Below are 27,870 nucleotides of genomic sequence, written 5' to 3' on the forward strand. Positions count from 1 at the left end.
AGTGAAAAAAGGAACAAGAATTTGACAAGGTGTGTGTGTGTGTGTGTGTGTGTGTGTGTGTGTGTGTGTGTGTGTGTGTGTGTGTGTGTGTGTGTGTGTGTGTGTGTGTGTGTGTGTGTGTGTGTGTGTGTGTGTGTGTGTGTGTGTGTGTGTGTGTGTGTGTGTGTGTGTGTGTGTGTGTGTGTGTGTGTGTGTGTGTGTGTGTGTGTGGTCAGTCACACACTGTGCCAAACTGCCAATGATAACAGGGTTTGTTTGAAGGTTCAAATATGTGGCACAATAATTCTTTGTGGCCTGTATGAAATGTTCAATGTTCAGTCAGATCCAATGCACTATACTGTAGTTAATGTTCAGTCAGATCCAATGCACTATACTGTAGTTAATGGTTAATTCAGTTATTCACGCTTTAGGAATGAATGAGCCTTGATCTCTCTGGAGGCACATTGAGGAAGCATCTCTATGAAGACATTTCATGCGTCGTGGCTTTTCGTGTGAAGCCGGGGTTGGTTGTAACTTCAGCTGTTTTCAGGAAGTGATGCTGCTGCCTGTCAGCCCCCAAAAACCAGGAAACCCAACCGTCGCTATTTATAATACAGAGCAAATAAGCGGTCACTGTTGAAGCTAGGCTCCCAATGCATGTATAGAAACACACACAGCGTGTGAAACGCAAGAGAAAGCGCTTCTTTAAAAGGGCAGAAACCAAGAGAGGATAGCCATACGTGTGGCCAGATGTTCAGTTCTGTTGATTGTTGATTTGTCCCCATAGACGTCACAGCCATGGATGACACCGCCATGCCAAGCTCAGGTAAAACATAACATTTCTCCATAATTGTTTATTTCATTAAACTCATTGTCTTATTGGAGGTAAAGGCAGAAGTTCTTGATGTATTTTATTTTTGCCTGACCAGAACACATTTTGTTCTGTACTCTGTACATGGAATGACAATAAAACTCCTTGAAAAGGACCTTTTTTTATTAAATTGACATGGATGGCACTATGAGGTTTTAATGAGTAATATGGATTAGTAGAATTACTCATGGAAAAAAAAAGCCATATCTTCCTTTGCTTTCATTTTACCGTATATTTCAGTTTTCAAGTCATCAATAACGTACTGTACCCTACCTAGCTGCCTCGGTTTGAGGAAGTAAGCATTTTCCCCGTCCTGTATGTGCAGTATATAATTAATGCGGCTAATATGTTGTAATTCACCCAAATCTACATTCGGACGGGGAATTTTTTTGGTCCATTAACCCATTCTGGGCGTGAACCCATTTTGGTGTTCGCATCATGTTATGCTTTAGCTATTGAAAAATAGCAGATCTACAAGCTGATAGCACGCCACCGAGTGGCGCGCTACGAGCTTGTAGGTCTGCTATTTTTGAAAAATCGTAAAAATGTGCCTCAAATTTGGAATATATTTTTTCAGAATGAACGTTTTTAACTCAAATCTTTGCTGCTGGAGTGTCCCTGGAACAACATATTTTCAGATGGGTGTCTCGGAGGCCAATTACAGATCATTTTTGGGGTCCTTGACATGAAATATTGAGTGATATAGGCCTAGAAACAGGTATTTCAGAAAACTGTCAGGATTTAGAAGACACTTTTTTTTCAGGCCTAAATGGGTTAAAAACGGATGAATGATGATGAAGGTTGAAATGACGGTTTCTTCCCTGGGTTTGGGACGTACAGGGGCAGAACTCTACCTGATTAAACACTGTAATGAGTCAAACTAAATTACTCTGACCAATGTTGACACGGTGCAATGTTTGCTCTACTCCTTATTGGCCCCTGTGCTGAGATATCAAACAGATCGCTCATTCATTCTTTAACCCGTTTAGGCCTGACGTTTAAAAAAATGTCTTCTAAATCCTGACAGTTTTCTGAAATACCTCATGTTTCTATATCAGTGGTGCTCAAGGAGTGCAAAACGTATCTGTAATTGGCCACCGACTCCTCATCTGAAAATATGTTATTCCAGGAACCCCTCAGAAGCAAAGATTTGAGTTAAAAACTCTGAAACAATATATTTTCACGATTTTTCAAAAATAGCAGACCTACAAGCTCGTATGAGCTTGTAGATCTGCTATTTTTCAATAGCTAAAAGTGTAACATAATGCTTAAAACACCAAAAGGGGTTCCCGCACAGAATGGATTAACCACAGTCACCTTGACATTCCACGGGCTCCGGCTGGACAGCTGGCACTTTGTGGAGCTTTTCCACAACAAACATGACTTTTTTTCCGTGATTTGGAAAGTAACGCATAACACCACATCATTAGTCTTATGTTGGGCCTGGTGACAGATTTCTGGATTAAATGTACTTAGTTGAATTTGAGCACGTTTTAAGGCGAACTAATGAGTAACAATTTCCAGTCTTATCATGATAAGCTCTATACATTCTACAAATGCCTTCTAAATCCTGACAGTTTTCTGAAAACCCCTATGTTTCTATAATCAGTGGGTTCTCAAACATTTTCATGTCAAGGACCCCCAAAAATATATGCATATGGCCGCGGATCCCCATCTGAAAATATGTTGTTCCAGGGACTCCCCCAGAAGCAAAGATTTGAGTTAAAAACGTTCTGAAATAATATTATATTCAAAGATTTGCGCCACATTTTCACGATTTTTAAACAAATATGAAAAATAGCAGATCTACAAGCTCATAATGCGGCACCAAGTGCCGCGCTACGAGCTTGTAGATCTGCCTATTTTTCAAAAGCTAAAGTATAACGTAATGCTTTTAAAACACCAAAAGGGGTTCCCGTACAGAATGGGTTCATACAGTACATGGTCCCTCCTATGGCTGGGGGTTTAATAAATCATTCACTCTGATCAACACTAATCATTTTGTTCCCGTCTCTTTCAGAACACAAGTCCGGGTCTCCTCCAGCCTCCTCGCGGTGCTGTGAGGTTCTGATCCTCCACACCGCCGAGGCCCAGGACTGGGCCACGTACCTGAAGAAGATCCTCAAGTCCTCCCGCAAGTTCTCCAAAAGGTCCATCCTGCTCCACGCGGTGCAGGGCCCGGCCGACCAGCTCCATGCTGTGGGCCCGTCAGACCAGGGCCTGTCGGACCAGTACGACTTCCAGTCCTTCCAGAGCAGCAGGTGCGTTGTGCCGCTGCTGACGCCCTCCTTCCTGGAGCTGCTCGGCGGCCCGGCGCTGCGGGCCTCCCTGGAGGGGCTCCTGCAGCCTCCCCACAGGGTGGTGGCGCTGCTGTGCGGCGTGGAGGAGAGCGACGTCCTCCCCGTGGGCTTCCACCACTGGCCCAGCTGGAGGAAGCTCCACGCCGACCAGGAGCCCGCCGACTACATCTCCACCATCCTGGAGGCCATCGCCGACAGTACGTCTGTGTGTGTGTGTGTGTGTGTGGTGTGTGTGTGTGTGTGTGTGTGTGTGTGTGTGTGTGTGTGTGTGTGTGTGTGTGTGTGTGTGTGTGTGTGTGTGTGTGTGTGTGTGTGTGTGTGTGTGTGTGTGTGTGTGTGTGTGTGTGTGTGTGTGTGTGTGTGTGTGTGTGTGTGTGTGCATGCAGCTGGCCCAATGTATGGTTCCAGTTAGAGAGGGTATATCTTTGAAAAACAAATAAAAGGTCCCACACACTGTCAGACACTTGGCAAAATGTTGCTTTTTATTAGGTGGACGTTTCGCTCAATTAGACATTGTCTGTCCTGATGAAGGTCTAATCGACCGAAACGTCGACCTAATAAAGAGCAACATTTTGTCAAGTGTCTGACAGTGTGCTGGACGACCCTTTCTTTGTTTTTCAAAGATACCCTTTTTAATGTACAGTATGCTCTATTGCCCTACGCACCTGTCTGTCACTAGCCTTCTGAGGTGTGCATCTGCCTTTTGCTAAAAAATGGTTCCAGTTATAGCAATCAGTGTAACAGCTCATGTTAATTACATGTGAATTAATGTGTAGAGAGTGACGTCCCTCTATAATTGTTTTAATTTCCTTTTTTTTTTTTAAAGACCTCCCATTTCATCCTTAATTTGCACTTTGCACTACAAAGGTGTAGAAGTCTGGGAGAGAAAGTGAACTGAGTAATGATGACGTTCTCAGCAGTAGAGACCATGAGGCCGTACAGGGTTACTTACTGACACAGGTGTGAATGGCAGGCAGTTTATTGTAGGGATGCACCCAAAGGGACATATATGGCCGAATATGATTAATATTATATATATTCTTTCCTACCATTGCTGTCATGGCTGTACCTTAAAACCAATTTAGGCCTGACGTCGAAAAGAAAAAAACGTTCGCTCTGAAAGAATATATATTCAAAGATTTGTGCCGCATTTTTAAGATTTTTCAAAAATAGCAGACCTACAAGCTCATAGCGCGCCACTCGGTGGCGCGCTATGAGCTTGTAGATCTGCTATTTTTCAATAGCTAAAGTAGAACATAATTAATTAAAACACCAAAAGGGGTTCCCGTCCAGCTACCTGATTTATGGCAAACTAAATGGTTATGGCAAAACTTTACTTAAATAATAATCACTATTATGGGTCCATAAAACATTTATTCAGCTCTTTTGAATGCATTAATTGCATACGGTATATATTTTCTGCCTAATCGGGCCGAAACCAAATAGGCCGAAAATGCATTTTTAGCCATTTTCTGCTGAGTATTTTCTGCGGCCGAATATTCGGTGCATCACTATTGCAAACCCCCCTCCTAAGTCAACTAAAGATTACAGTAAAACGACAAAACATACCTAAACTAGAAAAAGTGCCCTTCTGGGCACAGGTCTCCACCAGGTTATCCACAGATCCGTGCAGTTAGAGGTAAAAACACTTTTGGGCCAGTTATAGCGCCACCTTGAGGCTGAGTTGAAATTGTTCATGTGGCATTTCGTCCTCGGCCTAGTGGGAATGTGCGTGCACAATTTCACGGAAATCACGCGATGTGTTCATGATTTGCAGCATTTTGTTTGAAACTGAGCACTCCTGTGAACTTTGGAAGCCAATCTTAACCAATCAGGATGGAGTCTGAGAAATCTGAAAGACCGGTTTGGTTGAATGGCTCTAGAGAGACTGTGTACCAATTTGCGTGATGTTTGGACAAAATCTGTAGGTGTACTGTGCAAAAACTTGTTTTGCACAAAGCGGCCTCCTGGTGGCGCTATAACAGGCCGTTCTGGAAAGTTTGGGGCAGAGGTTCATCGTTGGCATCCAGGGAGTGTGTGTACCAATTTGCGTGATGTTTGGACAAAATCTGTAGGTGTACTGTGCAAAAACTTGTTTTGCACAAAGCGGCCTCCTGGTGGCGCTATAACAGGCCGTTCTGGAAAGTTTGGGGCAGAGATTCATCGTTGGCATCCAGGGAGTGTGTGTGCAAAATTTGCCATCGACCGGGTTAACGGTGGCCGAGATTAGCTGTTCACGGACACACGGACGGACACACAAACGGACGGACGGAGTGCAAAACATACTCTCCCCACATGCCTTCGGCCTGGTGGAGACAAAAATCTCAGTTCGTTCAATTGATTCAACTTGTTTGTGAAGTAAATGAACTATAAGGAGAAATGTTTTCTCTCCCTATAGCACAGAAACAAACGTATGAGACTTGACTTGAAAATACTTGGACTAAAACTGAGGAAGAAAGTCGGAGGCAGACAGGCAGGCAATGTTGTTTCGGAGTTCCATTTTAGAGAACAATCAGTTTAGTTGGATCTTTATGGTAACAGTACATACAGAGGGCTATTTATGCTATTATTAATACATTGTGGTTCCATAATATACATCATTTGTATTCAAAGGCAGACGACACAGCGATGGTCCAGCTACTGCCGACCGGGCCAAACCTCGGGCCAAACCTCGGGTCCCGTTGCCAGCCACTCGGGTCGCGCCCCCAGCCGCTCTGACTCCCAGTCCTGTTCTAGCAGAGGAAGAAACCGCTCTGACTCCCAGTCCTGTTGTAGCAGAGGAAGAGACCGCTCTGACTCCGAGTCCTGTTCTAGCAGAGGAAGAAACCGCTCTGACTCCCAGTCCTGTTGTAGCAGAGGAAGAGACGGTGTCGGAAGCAGAGTCTGTAGGGAAGAAAGGGCCCGTCTTCACCTGCCTCACAGTCCAGCCAAACAGAGTTCCCTGTGGGGTGAGTTTCTTGTAACTTTAAAAATATATTTTTTATCCCACGATTTTGTAACCCATTTTTCACCCCTGTGTCAATCATCTAATGTGATCCTGGGCTCTACACACCCTCCACCAACCTAGTCCCCATATATGGTTTCTTGTAACTTAAAGATAACTTAAAGATAATGTTGATAGCAGATTAGAATTAACAGCTATATACACCACAGTGCTGTCACTCAAATGTAATAATCACCGCTTCCTATCTGTTGGCCCAAAACATGATTTCAGATTTATTTTCTATCAATTCTATCTATCAACTTACTGTAACTCAACAACTCCTTTAAAGACATAGTTTAGCTTTGGAAAATTGGATCTCTTGTCCACTAGTGCCTTCCTAACATTTAGTCTAGTTTTTATCTATTTAGTCTTAGTTTTAGTCATCATAGCTTAGTTTTCATTTAGTTTCCATTTAGCTTTCGTCAGTGAAAAAAGGTAGTCGACGAAAAAAAGAATAGTCTTAGTTTTAGTTGACGGAAATAACACTGATTGAGGAATGAATGTCAGCGATTTGACTTGATAAATGTAAGATGTAAATGTATCAATGAACCGATGGCACTGGTAGGAATATATATATATATATATATATATATATATATATATATAAAATACGGAACGGAATAGAACATGAAAAAGGAGAATCATATGCATGAGAAATATTCATCCTTGAATGTTCTTCCTTTTTCATTAAAGGATCCGGTGACTATTTTCATCATCTTCAAGAATAAACTGGACTCTCATTGGAACATGGAGGTGGAGTTTTCATCGTGTGAAAGTGTGGCTGCGACACGAGTCTCTGCGACGTTGGAGAACGACTTTACCATCAGCGTCGCTGCGCCTGGTAAACTCTCTCTCAAAACACCTCTTTGAGCCTTTGGCAGCAAATTTAGATTTTAGTTTATTTTGAATAGTTTTCATTTAGTTTTAGTCACATTTTAGTCACCTGGAATGTTTTAGAGTTTAGTCTAATTTTAGTCGACTAAATGTCATAAGATTTTAGTCGACTAAATGTACAGTTGATTTAGTCGACTAAAATGTATTTTGGCGGGCCTTGATGCCGTGATTTTACACTTGCTGAAAGTAGCCGATCTACAAGCTTGTAGATCAGCTATTTTCAGAATGCAACCAAGTGTAAAATTACTTATACTGGACCTCTTGTCCACTAGTCCTTACCTAACATTTTAGTCTATTTTTTATTTTTTATTTTTTAATATATTTTTTATCCCACGATTTTGTAACCCATTTTTCACCCCTGTGTCAATCATCTAGCCGGGGCGCCTGATGGAGGGGAAAGGAACTGGTTGGAATAACGTGTTCCTTCCACGCGCTACGTCCAACCAGGGAAACTCCCCCTGTCAGGTGTAAAGGAGCAACTTGGACACTCAGGCATGAAGGAAGCATGAGTTCAAGTCCGTTGCTCTCACCTTGTCCCCCATATATGGGGACTAGGTTGGTGCAGGGTGTGTAGAGCCCAGGATCACATTAGTTTTTATTTGTAGACGAAATTGTCAGTATATCCAGTCTTAGTTTTAGTCATCATAGCTTAGTTTTCGTCAGTGAAAAAAGGTAGTCTACGAAAAGTTTTCGTCATAGTTTTAGTCTACGAAATCACATGCGGACCCCGCCATCACTTTAATGTGACCCACAGGTTAATATCAGAATGCTGATATATTGATTCAGCTGTTATTATTCCAAACATGACCCACTTTAATTACATCAGTCCATATGCTGTATGTAGCTTAATTACTAGTATTAAAATGTTGTTGTTTTAGTATGTATTAGTATTTGTATTTAGTTCATAAAGTTAACATAACTAAAATACATTTGTAATTATATAAAAAGGTTACTTTTCAGGTTTTCAATGTAAATACAGCTAAAAAAGCGATCTAAATCTAAAAAAAAGCCGATCTACAAGCTCAAAGCTTTTTTTTTGCTATGACAGTAATTTGCAACATGGCTCTCTGGAGCGAGTTTCCATCTTTCCATGTTTTCCATTGTTTAACGTCTCCTCTCTTCGTCCCAGACATGCCAGCAGGAGAGGTCGCACTGACCGTGCACACTGACCAGGCCTCTGAGGTCACCACCGTGTCACCGGTCACCTACTACACAAACATAGGACAGGTCAACTTCTATCTCCAAAACGCCACCAACCCCATGGAGTTCCTCTGCCAGGTGAGAAGAGCATCGTGAACACCATAACAATCCTGAGCGGTGACGTAACTCTGTTGATTGTGTACACATGGATATACATCTGTACACTCTCTGAGTTACACATGGATAAATGATCTGACAGCAGTAATGATGCATAGCAGGGCCGGTGGTTGTCATTGCTTCTCAACATCAACTGTGTATTTGCTTTCACAGTACATTATAATTATGTGAAAGGCATACTGTACATCTGGCTTATTTGCCAAAGCAAATCTGTGAGAACAGTGCATGGTTCTCAAAGTGGGATCTGCGGACCCCCAGGGGTCCTTGAGGGAGTTCCAGGGGATCCTCAGCTAAATGATAGTTATGAACCAAATGGACGTGTCTTGAAAGTGTCTTGAATGCAACCCAGTAAGCCGTAAGGGCATATATGTCGACCCCGCCCGCTCACCTCCGCCCCACCCCCTCCTGGTGCTGCGGCCATCTTGGAAACTAAACACAACATAAACAGTGGGAGAGGGGCGGGGGCTGAGAAAGGCCCTTATTTGGGGGGGGGGGGTCCTCCTTGGACACAGAAACGTTTGAGAAGCACCGTGTTGGAAGAATAGAAAACGCTGCATAAGCGACTTTCCCCCCCCCCGCTGACACATGATCAGTGTGTTTTACAGGCGTTCAACATCACATCCAATGTAACGGAGTCTCTGGATGACATGCTGACGGACTCGCTGAAGTCTCGGATGCCCCAGACGGGCCTTCATCTGTTCGGCATCACGCAGATCAAAGAAACAACATGTAAGAATATTTATGAGTTGATTAGAATGTGTTGATGTTGTTGAGCGCTTTGTTTCTCAGAGATCATGTGCTGTGGAAGTGCTGTGCGTGCGTGCGTGCTGTGTGTGTGTGCATGCGTGCGTGCTGTGTGTGTGTGCGTGCGTGCGTGCGTGCTGTGCATGCGCGCTGTGTGTGTGTGTGTGCGTGCGTGCGTGGAATGGAAGGGGGACTCTGCAGATTGTGTATGTAATTTGCATTTATATCTGTTTTTAATGACTTGATTTGTGTGTACTGGCCTGGGTGGCCTTGGCATGACCACCCAAATGTAGACTGAAGTTTGGCATTTAGCAGATCTACTGTTCTTTGGAGAGGGACTTCTTAAACACATGATGTAGTGTCCAGCAATAGTGTGTGAGGCCGTGGAATTAGAACGCCTATAGATAAAAGTATATCGTCGCTGTCGTGTCGGGCGGAGACATTTAATGTCCAAGACATAAAAGGAGATGGAAAATATAAGCTTTGCTGCGATGGATCCAATGTTCTTACTGTTCGCACGCTTTAGTTCATACTTTTCAGTGGTTTCATATTTCTTAAACCTGCAGCAAACGTTTCATGAATAGTGACTGCACTCGCAGCACGAAGGGTTCTGAGCTTTTTTGCGTTGCACTCTTGTGCAACAAAGCCAGGCATTTAATTTATAAAACTAGAAAAAGTGCTCCTCAGGGCACAGGTCTCCACCAGGCCAGGTCAGGTTGTGGCCTCCTGGTGGCGCTATAATAGGACAGGTCTCCACCAGGCCAGGTCAGGTTGTGGCCTCCAGGTGGCGCTATAATAGGACAGGTCTCCGACCAGGCCAGGTCAGGTTGTGGCCTCCTGGTGGCGCTATAATAGGACAGGTCTCCACCAGGCCAGGTCAGGTTGTGGCCTCCTGGTGGCGCTATAATAGGACAGGTCTCCGACCAGGCCAGGTCAAGTTGTGGCCTTCTGGTGGCGCTATAATAGGACAGGTCTCCACCAGGCCAGGTCAGGTTGTGGCCTTCTGGTGGCGCTATAATAGGCCAATGTGAAAAGGGTGCCGTTTGTTCTTAGACCATTGATGGCAATTTTTATTGATGGCAAAAATGTGTTTTACAAAAATCCACCTGTTGGTGGCGCTATAACAGGCCAATGTGAAAAGGGTGAGATATATTCCTCAGCCTAGTAGGAAAGTATGTGAAAGATTTCACGTAAATTGCACGCTGCGTTCATGATTTGAGGCTTTTTGTTTCAAAAGGGCCAATCCTGCAAACTTTGAAAGCCCAATGTTAGCCAATTAGGATGGAATATGAAATATGGGACAGATCCATCTTGAACACATGACTATAGAGATAGTGTGTAACGATTTGCAGGAAAATCCTTCCTGTGTAAACTTATGTTCATGACTTTATTGCACCATGAGGTAAAATCATCAGCATTTCATTTTCCACTGAGACACACAGTATAGCTGCTGAATGTGCATCATCATGGCCAGAGGAAATAGTGAAGTGAACGGCATATTGTTCATTCCACTGTGAAACGGACAGTAGGTACAATGCTTGTATGATGAGGGTAGCAAAAAGGGCTTCTGTCTGAATCAACATACAATGTAGTCAAGTTAGTCATGGTGCAGTAGCTGTTGTTGTCAGAGGACTTGGGCATAAACTACCTCTGTATTGAACACAACTGCTAGATCCCAACACATCCGTTTGTGGTACCAGATCACAAGGTAAGCTTTAGCTGAAGGTACCAAAAACTACTACTAAATTGGGAGATACTGCCTTCATGGTGTATGCTCCACATTTATGGAATAATTGTCAAGTCAAATTGAAGTTGGATGTCCTTGTTTCATTTACTATTTTTAAAAGACTCTTAACTGACCTCACACTAGAGGAAGGCGTATGCACCTGCTTTTTGTAATATATTTGGTTATAAGGTTTTGTTTCTGTGTGTATGTTTTTGTGTATTATATCGTTTGTACTTTGTGTCCATGTCATGTATGTAAAATCATTGCTGTAAATGTTCTTGTTTGTATACAGGGTTAGGGGTTAACCTGTATACAGGGTTAGGGGTTAACCTGTATTTAGGGTTAGGGGTTAACCCCTAACCCTGTATACAGGGCGCCATCCCCTGAAATTCCCCTGAAATAAAGGTTTGAATCAATCAATCAATCAATATATAGGACGGACGGACACAAAGAGATTCATATGGATTCATATTTAGATTATAGTCACTGTCGGGCAGAAACCCTGTATCTCCATATTTCAAAAGGTGTTTTGTTTTGTTCGACTACCTTTTGTCACTGACGAAAACAAACTGGAAACTAAATGAAAACTAGTTAATTGATTTTGACTACTAGTTGATTTTGACGGTCGTCAAAATCAACAACTTTGACCGTCCGTTGCCTCGTGCTCCTCTCCTCTCCTCCTCAGACCAGACGGACCTGGAGCTTCCCACCCTGCTCCACTTTGCTGCCCGCTTTGGCCTGAAGAAGCTGAGCACGGTTCTGCTGCAGTGTCCCGGGGCACTGCAGGCCTACAGCGTCACCAACAAGTACGGAGAGTACCCCAACACGCTGGCCCAGAGGAGCGGCTTCCTGGACCTCCGGCACTTCATGGACGACTTCGTTGTAAGTACTGTCTGGACCTCAGGCACTTCATGGACGACTTCGTTGTAAGTACTGTCTGGACCTCAGGCACTTCATGGACGCCTTCGTTGTAAGTACTGTCTGGACCTCAGGCACTTCATGGACGACTTCGTTGTAAGTACTGTCTGGACCTCAGGCACTTCATGGACGCCTTCGTTGTAAGTACTGGGGTGCATGTCGACTAAAACTAAGACGAAAAATGTTCGTTGACTACCTTTTTTCACTGACGAAAACTAAATGCAAATCTAAATGAAAACTAAGCTACGATACGAGTTCCAGACCCCCAGGAACGCGTCCAGGGGGCCGGGCCTGTTCCGGCCTGCCGCCCGCGTCCGAAACGGTAGAGAAATGACAGAGTTACTGTGTGGCAGTCCTTCTGTACCCTCTACTGTACAGTACTGTACTGTCACTGTACTGTACTGGCACACCCGAAAGCATCATATATAGAGTTAATATGTGCGTGTGTGCTGTGCATTAGGTTGCACACAGGTGGTGAAAAACAACCATGCTGTTTTCGTGCTCATACCCAGCCAGCCAGCCACCCAGCGACACACATAGCTCCGTAAGAGAGTGGTTGCACCACTCAAAAAATATTAGGAAAACGATGTAATAATTGCTCTGGAGAAACGAATGGGTAGTTTCATCTCTAGAAGTGTGTGAAGCCGAACATATCTGAAGTATCTGTGTGTTCTTGAGCATGTTTTGAATGGGTAGTTTCATCTCTAGAAGTGTGTGAAGCCGAACATATCTGAAGTATCTGTGTGTTCTTGAGCATGTTTTGAATGGGTAGTTTCATCTCTAGAAGTGTGTGAAGCCGAACATATCGGAAGTATCTGTGTGTTCTTCAGCATGTTGTCCAAGAGGGGTTCACGACCCCCTGCAGGCTGTGGCTATTTGGGAATCATTGGCAGGGAAAAGCTTGGGAACCCTTTGTTCTTGAGCACCTGATCGAGAGAGAGTTTGTATTGGTTTTGTGAGCTCTGTGCAGCACTATACTATCTCACAATATACATTGGATGTTGCATCAATGTATTCGGTATTAGGTTGCTGTTGTCTTTTAAACAATGCAAAAGAGTAATTCAAATACAAGCAAACAAACAATTAAGTAGACAATAGTAAGAAGCTTAAGGCAGAGAAACAATCAGTAAATTACAAAATCAGAAATTAGGATTATAAGATAGTCTATAAAAGTGAGTCTTAAGTGTCGTCTTGTAACAACCATGCAGGCGACGGTGGACATGGTCAAGACTCACCTGAAGGATTCCAACCCCGAGGAGGAGGGCGAGGTGTACGAGAAGATGGTCGGTGACGTGGTCAAGATGCACTCCAGCGGCTCTGAGGACATCTACGAGTCCATGGCGTTGATAGACCCGGAGCGAGCAGGGGACATATGTGAGATCTACTTTTACAATAACTATGTCTGAATGTTAATCAGTAGTGCTCTATATTGTTTTTCAAGGTCCCCAAAAATTAGATGTAATATGTATTCGTAATGTTGTATTTGGCCGCCGAGACATACAAGCTCGTAGAGCGGCACTCGGTGCCGCACTATGAGCTTGTAGATCTGCTATTTTTCAATAGCTAAAAGTATAACGTAATGCTTAAAACACCAAGAGGGTTTCCCGACCAAAACGGGATATCCAGCCCTAATGGCGCCAGCGATGATGACTCAGCTGTTGTCATGGCGATGAGCGGCGCAGGAGACAACTCTGAAGAGGGTTAGGGTTAGGGTTAGTTAGAGTTAGAGTTAGGGTTAGGGTCAGGGTCAGGGTCAGGGTTAGGGTTAGGGTTAGGGTTAGGGTTAATGGCGCCAGTGATAATGACTCAGCTGTTGTCTTGTCGTGTCGTCCCCAGACATGGCGATGAGCAGAGACGCAGGAGACAACTCTGAAGAGGGTTAGGGTTAGTTAGGGTCAGGGTCAGGGCCAGGGTCAGGGTCAGGGTTAGGGTTGGGGTTAGGGTTAGTTAGAGTTAGGGTTAGGGTTAGGGTCAGGGTCAGGGTCAGGGTCAGGGTCAGGGTTGGGGTTAATGGCGCCAGTGATAATGACTCAGCTGTTGTCTTGTCGTGTCGTCCCCAGACATGGCGATGAGCCGAGACGCAGGAGACACCTCTGAAGGAAGATGGAACATGCTGAGGAAGTTCTTCCAAGGTAGGTTTGACTTCCACAATCACCAAGTAAAGCGCAGTTAACACTTATACCGCCATTGGCCCAGATCTACGTCAATTAACGGCTATTATTTAATGCTACGCTTAACGACATTGCCGTAGATCAATGGCAATTGCGCTATCGATCGATCAAGCCATAATGCTAGTTACGTTAGCATCGGGTTAGCTAGCTGTTGTTGTCACAACACAACAGCTAGATGGCTCACCCGCGCTCTGGCCAATGGAGAGTGACGTTGCTACGTGGCGGCCATCTTACCGCGGGGCAGCATAACATTGTGTCTATGGGGCATGTACTTTTTACTTATATGCTTTTATACGACGTTCATATAAAAAACTAAATTAAGCAGATAAGCGTCCTGAATCATAGCCACGTTGACAACGTCTGTAATAAACCAACCCTTTTTTTAAATCCTTCAAGATTTGAGCGAGTTATGACTCAGTTTAGTTTGAGCTGCCATAGAACATAATACTGTAGTGTAGTCCCGAAGCAAGATGGCCGCTGGTTGAACTACGCCAGAGACTCCGACTTGAGCCATCTAGCCTTTATATAGACCGATTCCGTAGCGGGTCTCATGGTCGCAGCCTACGTATTTCCTGTAGGCGGACTCGACGTAGCTGCGGGGGTAAAACCCTCACCAGGCGCACCTCTTCCACTACAGTGAACGGCAGAGTGACTGATGTTAGTTTGCCTCAAACTTTACTCCTTTACCTGCTTTTTTACTAACACTAACATTACAAAGATGCCCAGAACATCGAGATGAACCTGTGTAGTTTATGGCTGCTCCAACAGTAGTGGCAACATAAAAAAATTAAAATAAACAGAATGTCTAATATCCACCGCGGTGGCGGAGACCAGAGCCATTGAGTAATGGTTGAGACAAAGCAGTGAAAGATACATAACGCAAGTCTTACCCAATACCAAATCTTTCTGTTTTATTAACACAAGGCTGCTGTACTTTATACCTCATACTTTAAATGCTTAGTATGAGGTATAAAATACAGCAGCCTTGTGTTCATTAAACAGAAAGATTGGGTATTGGGTAAGACTGAAATTATGTATCTTTCAGGACCCTTCACTGCTTTGTCTCAACCATTACTCAATGGCTCTGGTCTCAGCCACCACGGTGGATATTTTGACATTCCGTTTTTTTTTTTTTTTTTTATGTTGCCACTACTGTTGGAGCAGCCATAAACTACACAGGTTCATCTCGATGTTCTGGGCATCTTTGTAATGTTAGTGTTAGTAAAAAAGCAGGTAAAGGAGTAAAGTTTGAGGCAAACTAATATCAGTCACTCTGCCGTTCACTGTAGTGGAAGAGGTGCGCCTGGTGAGGGTTTTACCCCCGCAGCTACGTCGAGTCCGCCTACAGGAAATACGTAGGCTGCGACCATGAGACCCGCTACGGAATCGGTCTATATGTCTATATATGGTCTTGAGTCGTGTCCACTTACAATAGCCGACGAGAAGAATGACGAGGAGCCAGAGACTCTTGAGGAAGACGAAGAGGAGGAGGAGGAGGAGGAGGACCCGTACCAGTTGAACCCAGAGGATATCTACGACTCCGTGGATGGTACCAACGCGGCAGAGTTTCAGGAATTTCTGAACCGTCCGCCGGCCCCTATTCCCAGACCTCTGTCTACGGAGCGAGGGGACGGGCCCTACATAAGCAGTGGTATTGTACATTGTTCTAAATGCAGTGGTTCCCAAACTTACACTAATTACCCCCCCCCCATAAGAGACGATATTTACTGCTTTAGCAGTAATTCTCAACCCGTTTAATTTCAAGGACCCCCAGTTTGACATGCATTAGTCTACGTACCCCCCATTTAATGGCATTTCTATCTCTGGGACCCCCAATTTGTATCGTAAAACCAATTGTGTCTGTGCAGTTGGGCAAACTGGCAAACTGACAAACTGTGGTGTTCTTTTGGCAGTGTTCTCCGAAAGATCCACCCCCGAGATCAAACCTATGGAAGGAGGACCATTTGCAGGTGTAGTACACACTCTAGAGTCTATTCATTATTATTTTCAAAAATCATCTTCACATCACAATAACAATATTTAAACACATATTGCAGTGTTTATATTTAGATTTTGCAATTCCAATTGGAATCGAAATCATTTAAAAGCTAATTTATGTATAGAGTAGTCGCCCCTTTCATGACGACGACGACGAAATAATTACCGATGCATTTTTTCCATAGACATTTCAAAAAGTATTTATTTAAAGACCTTTTAAGCGTCGTACCAAGCCAACTGGCGTTGTGACAAATCATGACAACAAACACAATAGTTTGGACCAAACAAATAATTACAAAGAAGAAAAACAACACAAAAAGTGTTGTAACCTGCCGTTTTTTTTCTTCTTACTAATTATTTGATCGGCCCAAAACATTGTGTTTGTTGTCATGATTTGTCACAACTCGAGTTGGCTTTGTCCGCGGCGTAAACATCTTTAAATATATACTTTTTGAAAAGTCTATGAGGAAAATTAACAGGGAATTATTTTCCCGGGTCTCTCGAGGGGGGCGGGACTGCAACGCTCTATACACAAGGCCCACAGATCTCGGATGATGTCTTCTTAACATGACGGCACATTGGAAAACTTTCAGTTCCACTGGGTCGGCGATCCAGCTCTCCGGTGTACGAACGTTATTGTGGCGGAAAGACCCCGGGGCAGAAGCAGCGATCCAGCTCTCCGGTGTACGAACGTTATTGTGGCGGAAAGACCCCGGGGCAGAGGCAGCGATCCAGCTCTCCTGAGTACGGAGAGCTGAAGACCCCGGGCCAGAGGCAGCGATCCAGCTCTCCTGAGTACGGAGAGCTGAAGACCCCGGGCCAGAGGCAGCGATCCAGCTCTCCTGAGTACGACCCGTGCGGTGGCGTGAAGACCGCCGGCCAGAGGCGGCGATCCAGCTCTCCGGTGTACGACCCGTACGGTGGCGTGAAGACCCCGGGCCAGAGGCAGCTCATAACCCTGCAGGAGAGGGTCAAGGTCGGGGACATTACCGTGGAGGAGGCTGTCCAGGAGTTCAAGGCCTGGCAGCTTGACAATGAGCGGAGATCCAGCTCCTTACGCTGTCAGCAGGTATAAAGAAACAGCTGTTGTTGTTGTTCTCTCAGTGCTGGCTGTTTTAAGTTTAATTTTCATATATATATATTTTTTTTTTGTGGTGGTCTGGGGTTTTTTCTCGGTGTGTTCTGAAGCGTTTGGGGCTGCAATTAAAACAGGCAAAATCCCTCGACAGTGACACTAGCTGGCAACATGTTGTGTCATATACGGGATTTGTGGACTGTTACATCACACTCCACAGGAAAACCAGAGCACTTGTTTGAGCCTAATTATTCAGAAAACCACAGAAAATGTACTGAATGTTCAGTTCAGTTCAGTTCAGTTTTATTTTCGGAAGGAGGACATACAGTTCAGTTCATACATAGCACACAGTTTACATCTTTTTTCTTTTTCTTTTTCTTTTTCTTTTTCTTTTTCTTTTTCTTTTTCTTTTCTTTTCTTTTCTTTGTTTTTGTTTTGATTGTCCGTAGCTCATGTCCTGTCCGACCCGAAAAAGGGTTAGGGAGAAGCCATAGGCTTGTCAGGCCCTACCCCTGGAGTCCATTTGTGCACGTGTGCCTACAAAGTGCATACATTCATGTTGTTCTTAGTTATATACATTCATCTACACGCATTCATATATATACATATACTAATAACAATTGTAGCTGATAATAATAATAATGATAATAACAATAAAAATAACAATAATGTTATAATATATATGATATGGTTTACTATACCATTATATCTCACAATGTATCCAATGTAATGTAATGTTCAAAGTACATGTGTATTTTTTTTTTTAGAATTGAGCTCAGAAAATAAAAAATAAATGAATACAAAATTACAAAACCTTTTAAAACCTTTAACAACGATACAATCTTCTTTGTCCTTTAGGAAAAACTGAAGAGTTTCAGAGACAGCATCATAAGGCGCCACAAGGACAAAGAGAAGTGGGGTCAGAATGTTGGTGAGGCTGCTTTCCTGTTGTATTTTAACACCACACACTGTGGTGCTTTAACAGTACAAATCATCAGTGTTACCTTAATTAAAGATGGAGTGCCGTTTTCAGAAAACTGGATTTAGAATTTGTAGAATCGTCCTCAGGTCTAAATGGGCTAACATATAGTCTGTGGTCCTTCTCCTTCTCTATCAGAATATGAGATAACGTCTCTGATGCTAACATATAGTCTGTGGTTCCTTTTCCTTCTCTAACAGAATATGAGATAACGTCTCTGATGCTAACATATAGTCTGTGGTCCTTCTTCTCTATCAGAATATGAGCTAACGTCTCTGATGCTAACATATAGTCTGTGGTCCTTCTCCTTCTCTATCAGAATATGAGATAACGTCTCTGATGCTAACATATAGTCTGTGGTCCTTCTCCTTCTCTATCAGAATATGAGATAACGTCTCTGATGCTAACATATAGTCTGTGGTCCTTTTCCTTCTCTATCAGAATATGAGATAACGTCTCTGATGCTAACATATAGTCTGTGGTTCCTTTTCCTTCTCTAACAGAATATGAGATAACGTCTCTGATGCTAACATATAGTCTGTGGTCCTTCTTCTCTATCAGAATTAGAGATAACGTCTCTGATGCTAACATATAGTCTGTGGTTCCTTTTCCTTCTCTAACAGAATATGAGATAACGTCTCTGATGCTAACATATAGTCTGTGGTCCTTTTCCTTCTCTAACAGAATATGAGATAACGTCTCTGATGCTAACATATAGTCTGTGGTCCTTTTCCTTCTCTATCAGAATATGAGATAACGTCTCTGATGCTAACATATAGTCTGTGGTCCTTTTCCTTCTCTAACAGAATATGAGATAACGTCTCTGATGCTAACATATAGTCTGTGGTCCTTTTCCTTCTCTATCAGAATATGAGATAACGTCTCTGATGCTAACATATAGTCTGTGGTTCCTTTTCCTTCTCTAACAGAATATGAGATAACGTCTCTGATGCTAACATATAGTCTGTGGTCCTTTTCCTTCTCTAACAGAATATGAGATAACGTCTCTGATGCTAACATATAGTCTGTGGTCCTTTTCCTTCTCTATCAGAATATGAGATAACGTCTCTGATGCTAACATATAGTCTGTGGTCCTTTTCCTTCTCTATCAGAATATGAGATAACGTCTCTGATGCTAACATATAGTCTGTGGTCCTTCTCCTTCTCTATCAGAATATGAGATAACGTCTCTGATGCTAACATATAGTCTGTGGTTCCTTTTCCTTCTCTAACAGAATATGAGATAACGTCTCTGATGCTAACATATAGTCTGTGGTCCTTTTCCTTCTCTATCAGAATATGAGATAACGTCTCTGATGCTAACATATAGTCTGTGGTCCTTTTCCTTCTCTATCAGAATTAGAGATAACGTCTCTGATGCTAACATATAGTCTGTGGTCCTTCTCCTTCTCTATCAGAATTAGAGATAACGTCTCTGATGCTAACATATAGTCTGTGGTTCCTTTTCCTTCTCTATCAGAATATGAGATAACGTCTCTGATGCTAACATATAGTCTGTGGTCCTTTTCCTTCTCTATCAGAATATGAGATAACGTCTCTGATGCTAACATATAGTCTGTGGTCCTTCTCCTTCACTATCAGAATATGAGATAACGTCTCTGATGCTAACATATAGTCTGTGGTCACTTTTCCTTCTATATCAGAATTGGAGATAACGGCTCCGCTCCCAAAGAACCACCCGTTCCCCTCGGGGGGCGTGGCGCTGGAGTGCGGCGTGTACGATTTCGGCCCTGTAGGGGCGGTGGCCCCTCCCCCTGCAGCGGTGGCCCCTCCCCCTGCCCGGGCGTCCCGCCCCATCCAGAGGGGCTCCTGGCAGCAGGGGAGCACCTCCAGCACCTCCAGTGAGTCCAAAGAATCATTGTTGTTGATTTCTAAATAATTTGTCTAAAGACTAAAGAAATTTACAATTTTGTCCAACAAATGAAAGCTAGACTAAAATGTTAGGAAAGGGACTCGCTAGTGGACAAGAGACCCAGGATAAGTCATTTTACACATTGTATTGGTCGTGTCTCCGGTTACAGCGATTCTGGTCACTTCGTGTTTGTCACACTTGTCAGACGTGCTAGAAATTGCGCTACGACCCTGTCCATTGATGGCTATGTTCGGCACACCGTCAAAACCCTTACAGTACACCAATCAGAAGTTAGAGATTATTGCCTTTGCAACACTGTTAGCTATAAGAAGAATATTACTATCTTGGAAGTCGCCAAAACCACCCTCTCACTCCATCTGGCTCAACGACGTGATGCACTTCTTAAAGGGATAGTTCAGATTTTTAAGAGGTGCAACCACTTCCTTAAGTAGCTTTGTGTGTGGCTGCCTGGCTTCCTGGCTGTCTACCTGTGTCTGAGCACGGAAAATAGCATTTGGTTGGTTTTCAAAACCAAGTGTCACTGTTGTGCAGCCTAACACACACATACATATATGATAATTTCAGGTGTTACAGTACGGTACAGTATGGTATGGTACAGTACAGTACAGGGACTCCCTGGTCCCTCTTTCCTGTCAGTCTTTACTTGATATACTATCAATAAAGACAGAAAAGCCAAAAACAACAGTTGTTAGACGAGACATTTTGTATGTATTCATGCAACTATACAGTACATTGGGTGATGCAGTCTTAAACTTATATGTAACAACAACATCCAACATCACACATGTTCCTTCACTCCCATGAATGTCTTGAACTCACATTATGTCCCAACTCGCCCCCCTAAGGTCTTCCACTGCTGGCCAGCTCGCTTTGCCTAAAAAAATGGCAACTAGAAGAGCTTTTAGCTTCTACGGGCCGACGGCGTGGAACAAACTCCCATTGTACCTTCGACAGGCAGCCTCTGTAGACATTTCTAAAGCACAGCTTCTACACTCTTGCTTTTAATTGATCTTTTACATTTTTTCTTATTCATGTCCTCACTGTATTGCATTACTGCTATTATTTTTTAATGTTTATGCCTTGCTTTTCTTTCTTTCTCCATTGCTCTGTAAAGCACTTTGAGCTGCATTTCATGTCATGAATGGTGCTATACAAATAAAGTTGTATTATTATTATTATTGAACAGGTACTGAGAGTAACAGACTCAGCACACACAGCACCATGAGCTACAGCAGTGGCACGGAGCCGGAGTTTGAGGTGAGCAACCTTATCAGTCCTTTAAAACCCATTTAGAGTTCAGTTCGATTCTACGAATGTCTTCTAAAACATTGAGTGATTTGGGCTTGATTTGTGCTTGGTTTCACAACAAAGATAATAGCCGATCTACAAGCTCGCAACACATTGTGCTGTGGCGTAGTGTGAGCTTTGTAGATCAGCTGTTTCCGGCACACGACATGGCTACTTAGACCAGTGGTTCCCAAACTTTTTCCACGTCAATTAAGGACCCCCAAAATGATACTCATTAGCCTGCGGACCCCCCATTTGAAAATATATACCAAAGACCCCCATTAGAGAAGGTTTTTACCACTCTAGCAGTGATTTTCAACCATTTTCATTTCAAGGGTCCTGAATTAGGCTATACGGTCCCCTATTTAATGGCTTTTCTATCTCCGAGACCCCAATTTATATTGTAAAATCACTGTTAGTTTACCTCCGGGTTACCATTTGGTTCCATTTGTACACTCTCTGAGTTACAGACCCATAAGAGTCCATTTGGTTCCTAACTATCATTTAGCTGGGGACCCTTCTGGAACTCCCTCGAGGACCCCTAGGGGTCCCCGGACCCCAGTTTGGGAACCACTGACTTATACAACCAATTGTAAATAGTATGCTGAGGGACCTTGTGCTTCATGTAAATAGTATGCTGAGGGACCTTGTGCTTCATGTAAATAGTATGCTGAGGGACCTTGTGCTTCATGTAAATAGTATGCTGAGGGACCTTGTGCTTCATGTAAATAGTATGCTGAGGGACCTTGTGCTTCATGTAAATAGTATGCTGAGGGACCTTGTGCTTCATGTAAATAGTATGCTGAGGGACCTTGTGCTTCATGTAAATAGTATGCTGAGGGACCTTGTGCTTCATGTAAATAGTATGCTGAGGGACCTTGTGCTTCATGTCACTGCCTTCAGTGAATGGTCCAGATGGGTTAAAAACTTAAAAGCATTAATCCTCAGGATTGCAGAGCAAGCGGTATTTGGTATTTTTGTAATTAGCTTGGTGAGCCTCCTCTGGTGAATCCCAAGTGTCCCAGAGGGCTATGCTCTGCGACATGCCTCTATAGAATGCAAAGAGACCCTTTTGAAATGTTGTTGTTGTAGTTGGCTGTACTTTGACATGCCTCTATATAATGCAAAGAGACCCTTTTGAAATGTTGTTGTTGTAGTTGGCTGTACTTTAATGTTCTTTAATGTTGTTGTTGTAGTTGGCTGTTCTTTTCAATGTTGCTCAAATTCCTAAGCTGTTGAATAAGCTGCTACAAATGATCCTGTCACTGTGACTGAATGATATACACTTTAACCCTTGAGGCTTTTAAAGTCCTGAATCTGTTACCAGACCAATTATTTACATCATCGAGGAAACCCTTGCTCATACTGCTTAAGGTGCGTGCGTGCGTGCGTGCGTGCGTGCGTGCGTGCATGCATTATGTTGTTTTGAATAGAAATGCCTCTATATAATTGTGCACCAGATCTTATTTAAATAATGTAGTTTTTAACAGCCTTGTGGAGTGGGTGAACAGCAATGTATTGTTGAGCGGTTTGTGTTTTAATCCTAACAGTGATGATTTGTGTTATTTAAAGGAATCTTTAACGGTGATGATTTGTGTTATTTAAAGGAATCCTAACAGTGATGATTTGTGTTATTTAAAGGAATCTTTAACGGTGATGAATTTGTGTTATTTAAAGGAATCTTTAACGGTGATGAATTTGTGTTATTTAAAGGAATCCTAACGGTGATGATTTGTGTTATTTATAGGACGCGTTAGACAGCGTTGCTCCTCCCACACGACCTCCACGACCTACTAGTGAAGTCCCACCCCACATCCCCCCACCCAGGATCCCCCCTCGAATCCCAGAAAGGTCAGTCTCTGGGTCCAGTTTCACAGTACGCTGTGAAATCATGAGTCTTAACACAAAAAATGCTGGAAACGTATCCATACGCTTTATTAATATCGAACGCCGTACGCGCGAAGCGTATGTATACGTTTTATACGTTTTTTTATTGCTTACTGTACATCAACGTCCTATGCTCCAGGACACCGAAGAAAATAACAGCTTTCGTCTCCAGGAAGCTCCAATATGTGATCCGGGAGTAAAAAGCCCCTCCCTCCTGAAAAGAGGTCTGTCTGTGGCGAAGACGCTCCCTCCTCCAATGCCTCCATTACACGTATGGGTCTGCACGGCAACGGCATAGACCAACGCAGATGTCAGGGCATCTAAAATGGAGTTACCCATACTCTAGTGTCTGTGAATACACTCGATTCCCCCTCCCCTCCTGTTTCTACATGGTTTCTCCCGAGGAAGCTTTGTGGGGGGAGTCTCTTGATCGCTTTGGCAGTTTGAGTTCCCCCCCCCAGGCCCCACTGCGCCTTGCGATCGCCTTGCACCGCCGACACAGCCCTCTCTAATTCTTTCCAACGACAACTCACCGGTCTGCCGCCTCATTCTCGGAAATATAAACCCGTATATAAACCAATAATAATCTCCAACGGTCGATCGCCATTTCACGGACAGGTATACGCGAAACGAATGACGTATTCTCGAAGGACCGCCATAGGAGAAGCAGTATACATCTGACCAACTGTCTTTTTTTCGCCGTCGCGTCAGCCATGTTTGGACAAAGAAGCAGTATACTAGGCTAGCAGATATCACACCGTGGAACCCCCCCCACACTGCGAGTTGCGATCGATCGTTTTGCAGTTTGCAATGCTACTCTCATTCTCGGAAAAAAGATTCTCGGCAGTTGATCACCATAATCGCCATAGCGCCTTCGCCAGCCAATTGCAGTGATAAGGCGTCTGGGACGTAATCGACCCGTTTGTAATGGATAACTAATACAATCCTAAGCTGCGGAAGCCATCGTGTTGTCTGTCATTTTGTCGAAATCACAGCCAGCCTGGCTACGCTTATCGCTCCTGTGGTTCATGTCCAGACATGTCGTGGAACCCCCCCCCCCCACTGCGAGTTGAGTCGCTCCTGTGGTTCATGTCCAGACATGTCAACCTCTCAAGTCACTGTTATGCTATCAAACGATCTGTTGATTTTGTTTACTGAGACAATGATCACATATGTGCATAGAATCATCATCATCATGACGTTATCATGACAGGCAGATATAAACATAAATAAAGTATCAACTACACACTGAATGAAAGCCCTAAATGTCTAATTTTAGGAGGAAAACAAATAAAATACACATATCCCATATACTGTTTGTCAATACTAGACTATTGAATCCATTTCATTTATAAAATTCTCTTTTTCAGAGAGAACTTTAGCCCATTCTGACCTGAGATCAGATTCATACGAGGTTTCCACTGGACACACACTGGTCTGATTAGAGAAAGCATGGACCTATAGAACTATTATTCACAAAATAAGGCATATAGCGACATGTACATACTATATACCGTATGAAACAGAAGACTCTCTGCTTTCATAAGAAAAAAACTAATACTGTAATAATAATAAAAATCACACCCATGTGAAGTGAGCAGTGCAATGTTGTGAAGTGAGCAGTGCAACATTGCACTGCTCACTTCACAGGGGTGTGATTTTCATTATTATTACAGTAGAAGTATTTTTCTTATGAAAGCAGAGAGTCTTCTGTTTCATACGGTATATAGTATGTATAGGCCTTATTTTGTGAATATTTAGTTGTCAGTTCCTTGTCTTGTCTAAAATACTCTGAGGATTTCAGAAAATGCATGGACCTGAAGAACCATTATTCACAAAATAAGGCCTATAGCGACATGTACATACTATATACCGTATGAAACAGAAGACTCTCTGCTTTCATAAGAAAAATACTTCTACTGTAATAATAATAAAAATCACACCCATGTGAAGTGAGCAGTGCAATGTTGTGCAACATTGCACTGCTCACTTCACAGGGGTGTGATTTTTATTATTATTACAGTAGAAGTATTTTTCTTATGAAAGCAGAGAGTCTTCTGTTTCATACGGTATATAGTATGTACATTTCGCTATAGGCCTTATTTTGTGAATAATAGTTCTTCTGGTCCATGCATTTTCTGAAATCCTCTCTGGTGGGCGCAAGCTGCATTCAATAGCCAATTACTGACAAACTATACATGGGACCATGTGTATTTGTTTTCCTCCTAAAAGTAGACATTCAGGGCTTTCATTCAGTGTGTAGTATGTATATGATATTATTTGTGTTCATTTTTATATCTGTCTGTCAATGTCTGTCAACTTCAACCTTCCATATCTCTGCTGTTTTTTCAAGCGAGCAGCGTGCCTTCAAAAGCAGGTTTTAGAAAAAGGTCAATATCTCCAGAATGGAAGATGGTAGAATCATAATTTTTTTTTTAAATTGAAGTGGACATGTTTGGCCTACTTTTTATTTATGCGATGTGATTCTAGCTATAAGAGGCCCCTCGCTGTGGGCCCCTAAAAAGTTCAAAAGTCCAATGTTAATCGCTTAGCACCAGCAAGCCTGAGCAAATAGAAAACTCTAGCATACAATGTGTTAATTGGGGATGGAGATCGTTGATTTATTTATTTTTATTATTTTATTATTTTATTATTCATTGGGCTAAATTTGGCCATATCCACACCAAATGTCATCACATTTGTGATGACGGCTATGGCTGTTTTCCTCCCAAGGAGTGTTTTTTGTGCAAAACTAATTCTTTGAATGGATTCAGAATCATGAAAACCCCCTAGTTTCATATGTCACATGATACTTAAAGAATTTGGAGGGTTTTTTTGCCTTATATAGGATATCAATGGTATGGTCATGCTAATAACTCAGATTTCCCACGGCAGTTGAATTTCAAAGAAACATATTGTGAAGAAATGTCTTGGTAACGATTTAGTTCCCAGATTTTCATAGGTTTCTCTCACTAAAAGGCGAGTGCTTTAATAATAATAATACATACAATTTATATAGTGCTTTTCAAGGTACCCAAAGTCGCTTTAACAAGAACAAAATAATAAAAGCTGTTTTATTAGGAAAAATAAACTAGATAAAAAGAGTTGAAAAGATTAAAAGCTAGACACTAAGGTAGACAAACAAAAAGTGGGGGAGTGGGGAATTATATAAATTCTACTGTATTATATGGTACAATACAGTATATGGTTGTAAACTATGCCATTTAATGACATATACAGTAATACTGCTCTCTAATACTGTAGTAATATGGTGTAAAATACAATTATTGTCCCAAGGGACATTCGCTTTTTCTAGGGCTGTTCAATTCTCACTTTATGACCACAGAGGTTATTGCAGTTTCGTAGGCCAATATATTGAAACGAGAAAGTTTCGCTATTTTGAGTCCACTGGAAAGTTCCTAGCAGTTCCACGCGTGAGATGACAGGAAGTGATTAAGAGGAAACGCACATGCGCTACTGACTGGCTGTGTTAGAGAGGAAACCACAGTGTGAAACCAAAAAGTCACTGAAACCTGTGGTCGTTTCTCGCTTATACAGTAGGTTACGTTACGTTATGTTATGTTTAGGTGAACTGTGGACAACTGTGGCAATAATAGTTATCAAAGGGGGCTTCAGCCCCTGCCCTTTTACCCGTCTGTAAAACAACTGCCCTCTCCAGACCACGAATGCAGCGTTTACTACATGGTGAAAGAAATGCAAATGCCACTCCTTTCCTTTCCATGCCACATACCGGAAGACAGCATTCAGGAGAATTGTTGAACTTGAACGCAGCATTTTGCGTTGAAATAATGTGTTTAGAAATCCATGTCGTTACACCACATCTCCACTAGCTAAAGAGTGCTGGGTTGCTCCCCACAAATACGCAGTGCGACGCGTTGTGAGCTTGTAGATCAGCTATTTTCGCTATAAAAGTGCCCTCTTACGGTATTTCAGCCCCTGCCCCTCTAACACGCGTCCCTGTGAACACTGAGCCATGACACAAAACCTACCTCGTAATACTGTTGTTTTGGGGTTAATAGTGTTGTTCTGGGGTTATTCCACCAAACGTGAGGACATTTCCATAATCGTCGAATATTTCTTCGTATTGATTTTGAATGCAAGTGAGATAAATGTTTTTGACTGTATGTGGTATATGTCTTGTGGGCAACCAGATAAAAAGCCAGAGTTGTTGACAGATTGATTGATTTAAATGTTTATTTCACAGTATGTAGAACAGCTATCGTGTTGTTGTGCCACAACGACACGATATGGTGTGAAGTCCCATGTTTTCTAGGCTACTATGTTTGGAGAAGGAGGAGGATAAAGAGTCATAGCAACGTTGTGGCCTTTCGGCCTTCTTCAGGCATGCCTGAAGAAGGCCGAAAGGCATAAAGCAATCAGTGTCTCAGGGTGGACTAACATCCACTCAGTGAGTCAGTACAGTATATGTAGTTTCAGGGTGGACTTAAGGCCTATTCATAGTCTGGATTTTCGGTGGTGAGGTGACCACCGCTCCGGTGGTGAGCTGACCACCGGAGCTGAAATAACGTTGAGCGGTGGTGAGTAAAAACAGAGAGAAAGGGCTGGAGCGGTGGCGGTGGTTTGCTCTTCACCGCGGCTCAGTGACGTCATGTTGTAGTTCGGTGGTCACCTCACCACCGAAAATCCAGACTATGTATGAGCCTTAACATCCACTGTTTCTGCCGTCTCTCCCAGGGTGCCAGAGGACCCGTTGAACGACCGCTACATCGCCTGCCCGACTCGAGCACTTCCACACAGACCTCCTCGCAGGCGGTCGCCCTCGCCGCCTCCCATACCCCGCCGACTGCGTGATTGACCTCTGTTCT

At 43.1% G+C, this 27,870-nt stretch overlaps 1 protein-coding gene across 1 annotated transcript; it reads left to right on the forward strand.

The window, feature by feature from the left end:
* Nucleotides 1–692: 692 nt before the first annotated feature.
* On the forward strand, nucleotides 693–27,860 carry pik3ap1 (phosphoinositide-3-kinase adaptor protein 1; the record flags this gene model as incomplete). The annotated part of the gene is made up of 17 exons (XM_083775074.1): nucleotides 693–805; nucleotides 2,871–3,347; nucleotides 5,764–6,098; nucleotides 6,827–6,974; nucleotides 8,157–8,305; nucleotides 8,950–9,073; nucleotides 11,500–11,696; nucleotides 12,941–13,106; nucleotides 13,793–13,864; nucleotides 15,339–15,554; nucleotides 15,817–15,873; nucleotides 16,495–16,970; nucleotides 17,835–17,907; nucleotides 19,620–19,817; nucleotides 21,036–21,106; nucleotides 22,884–22,987; nucleotides 27,740–27,860. The coding sequence occupies exons 1-17, from the start codon at nucleotides 778–780 to the stop codon at nucleotides 27,858–27,860; spliced, it is 3,012 nt and encodes a 1,003-aa protein (XP_083631200.1). The 5' UTR covers nucleotides 693–777.
* Nucleotides 27,861–27,870: the final 10 nt, after the last annotated feature.

Source organism: Protomyctophum parallelum, assembly GCF_964188405.1.
Source record: "Protomyctophum parallelum genome assembly, chromosome: 10".
In the NCBI taxonomy this organism is placed as follows: Eukaryota; Metazoa; Chordata; class Actinopteri; order Myctophiformes; family Myctophidae; genus Protomyctophum; species Protomyctophum parallelum.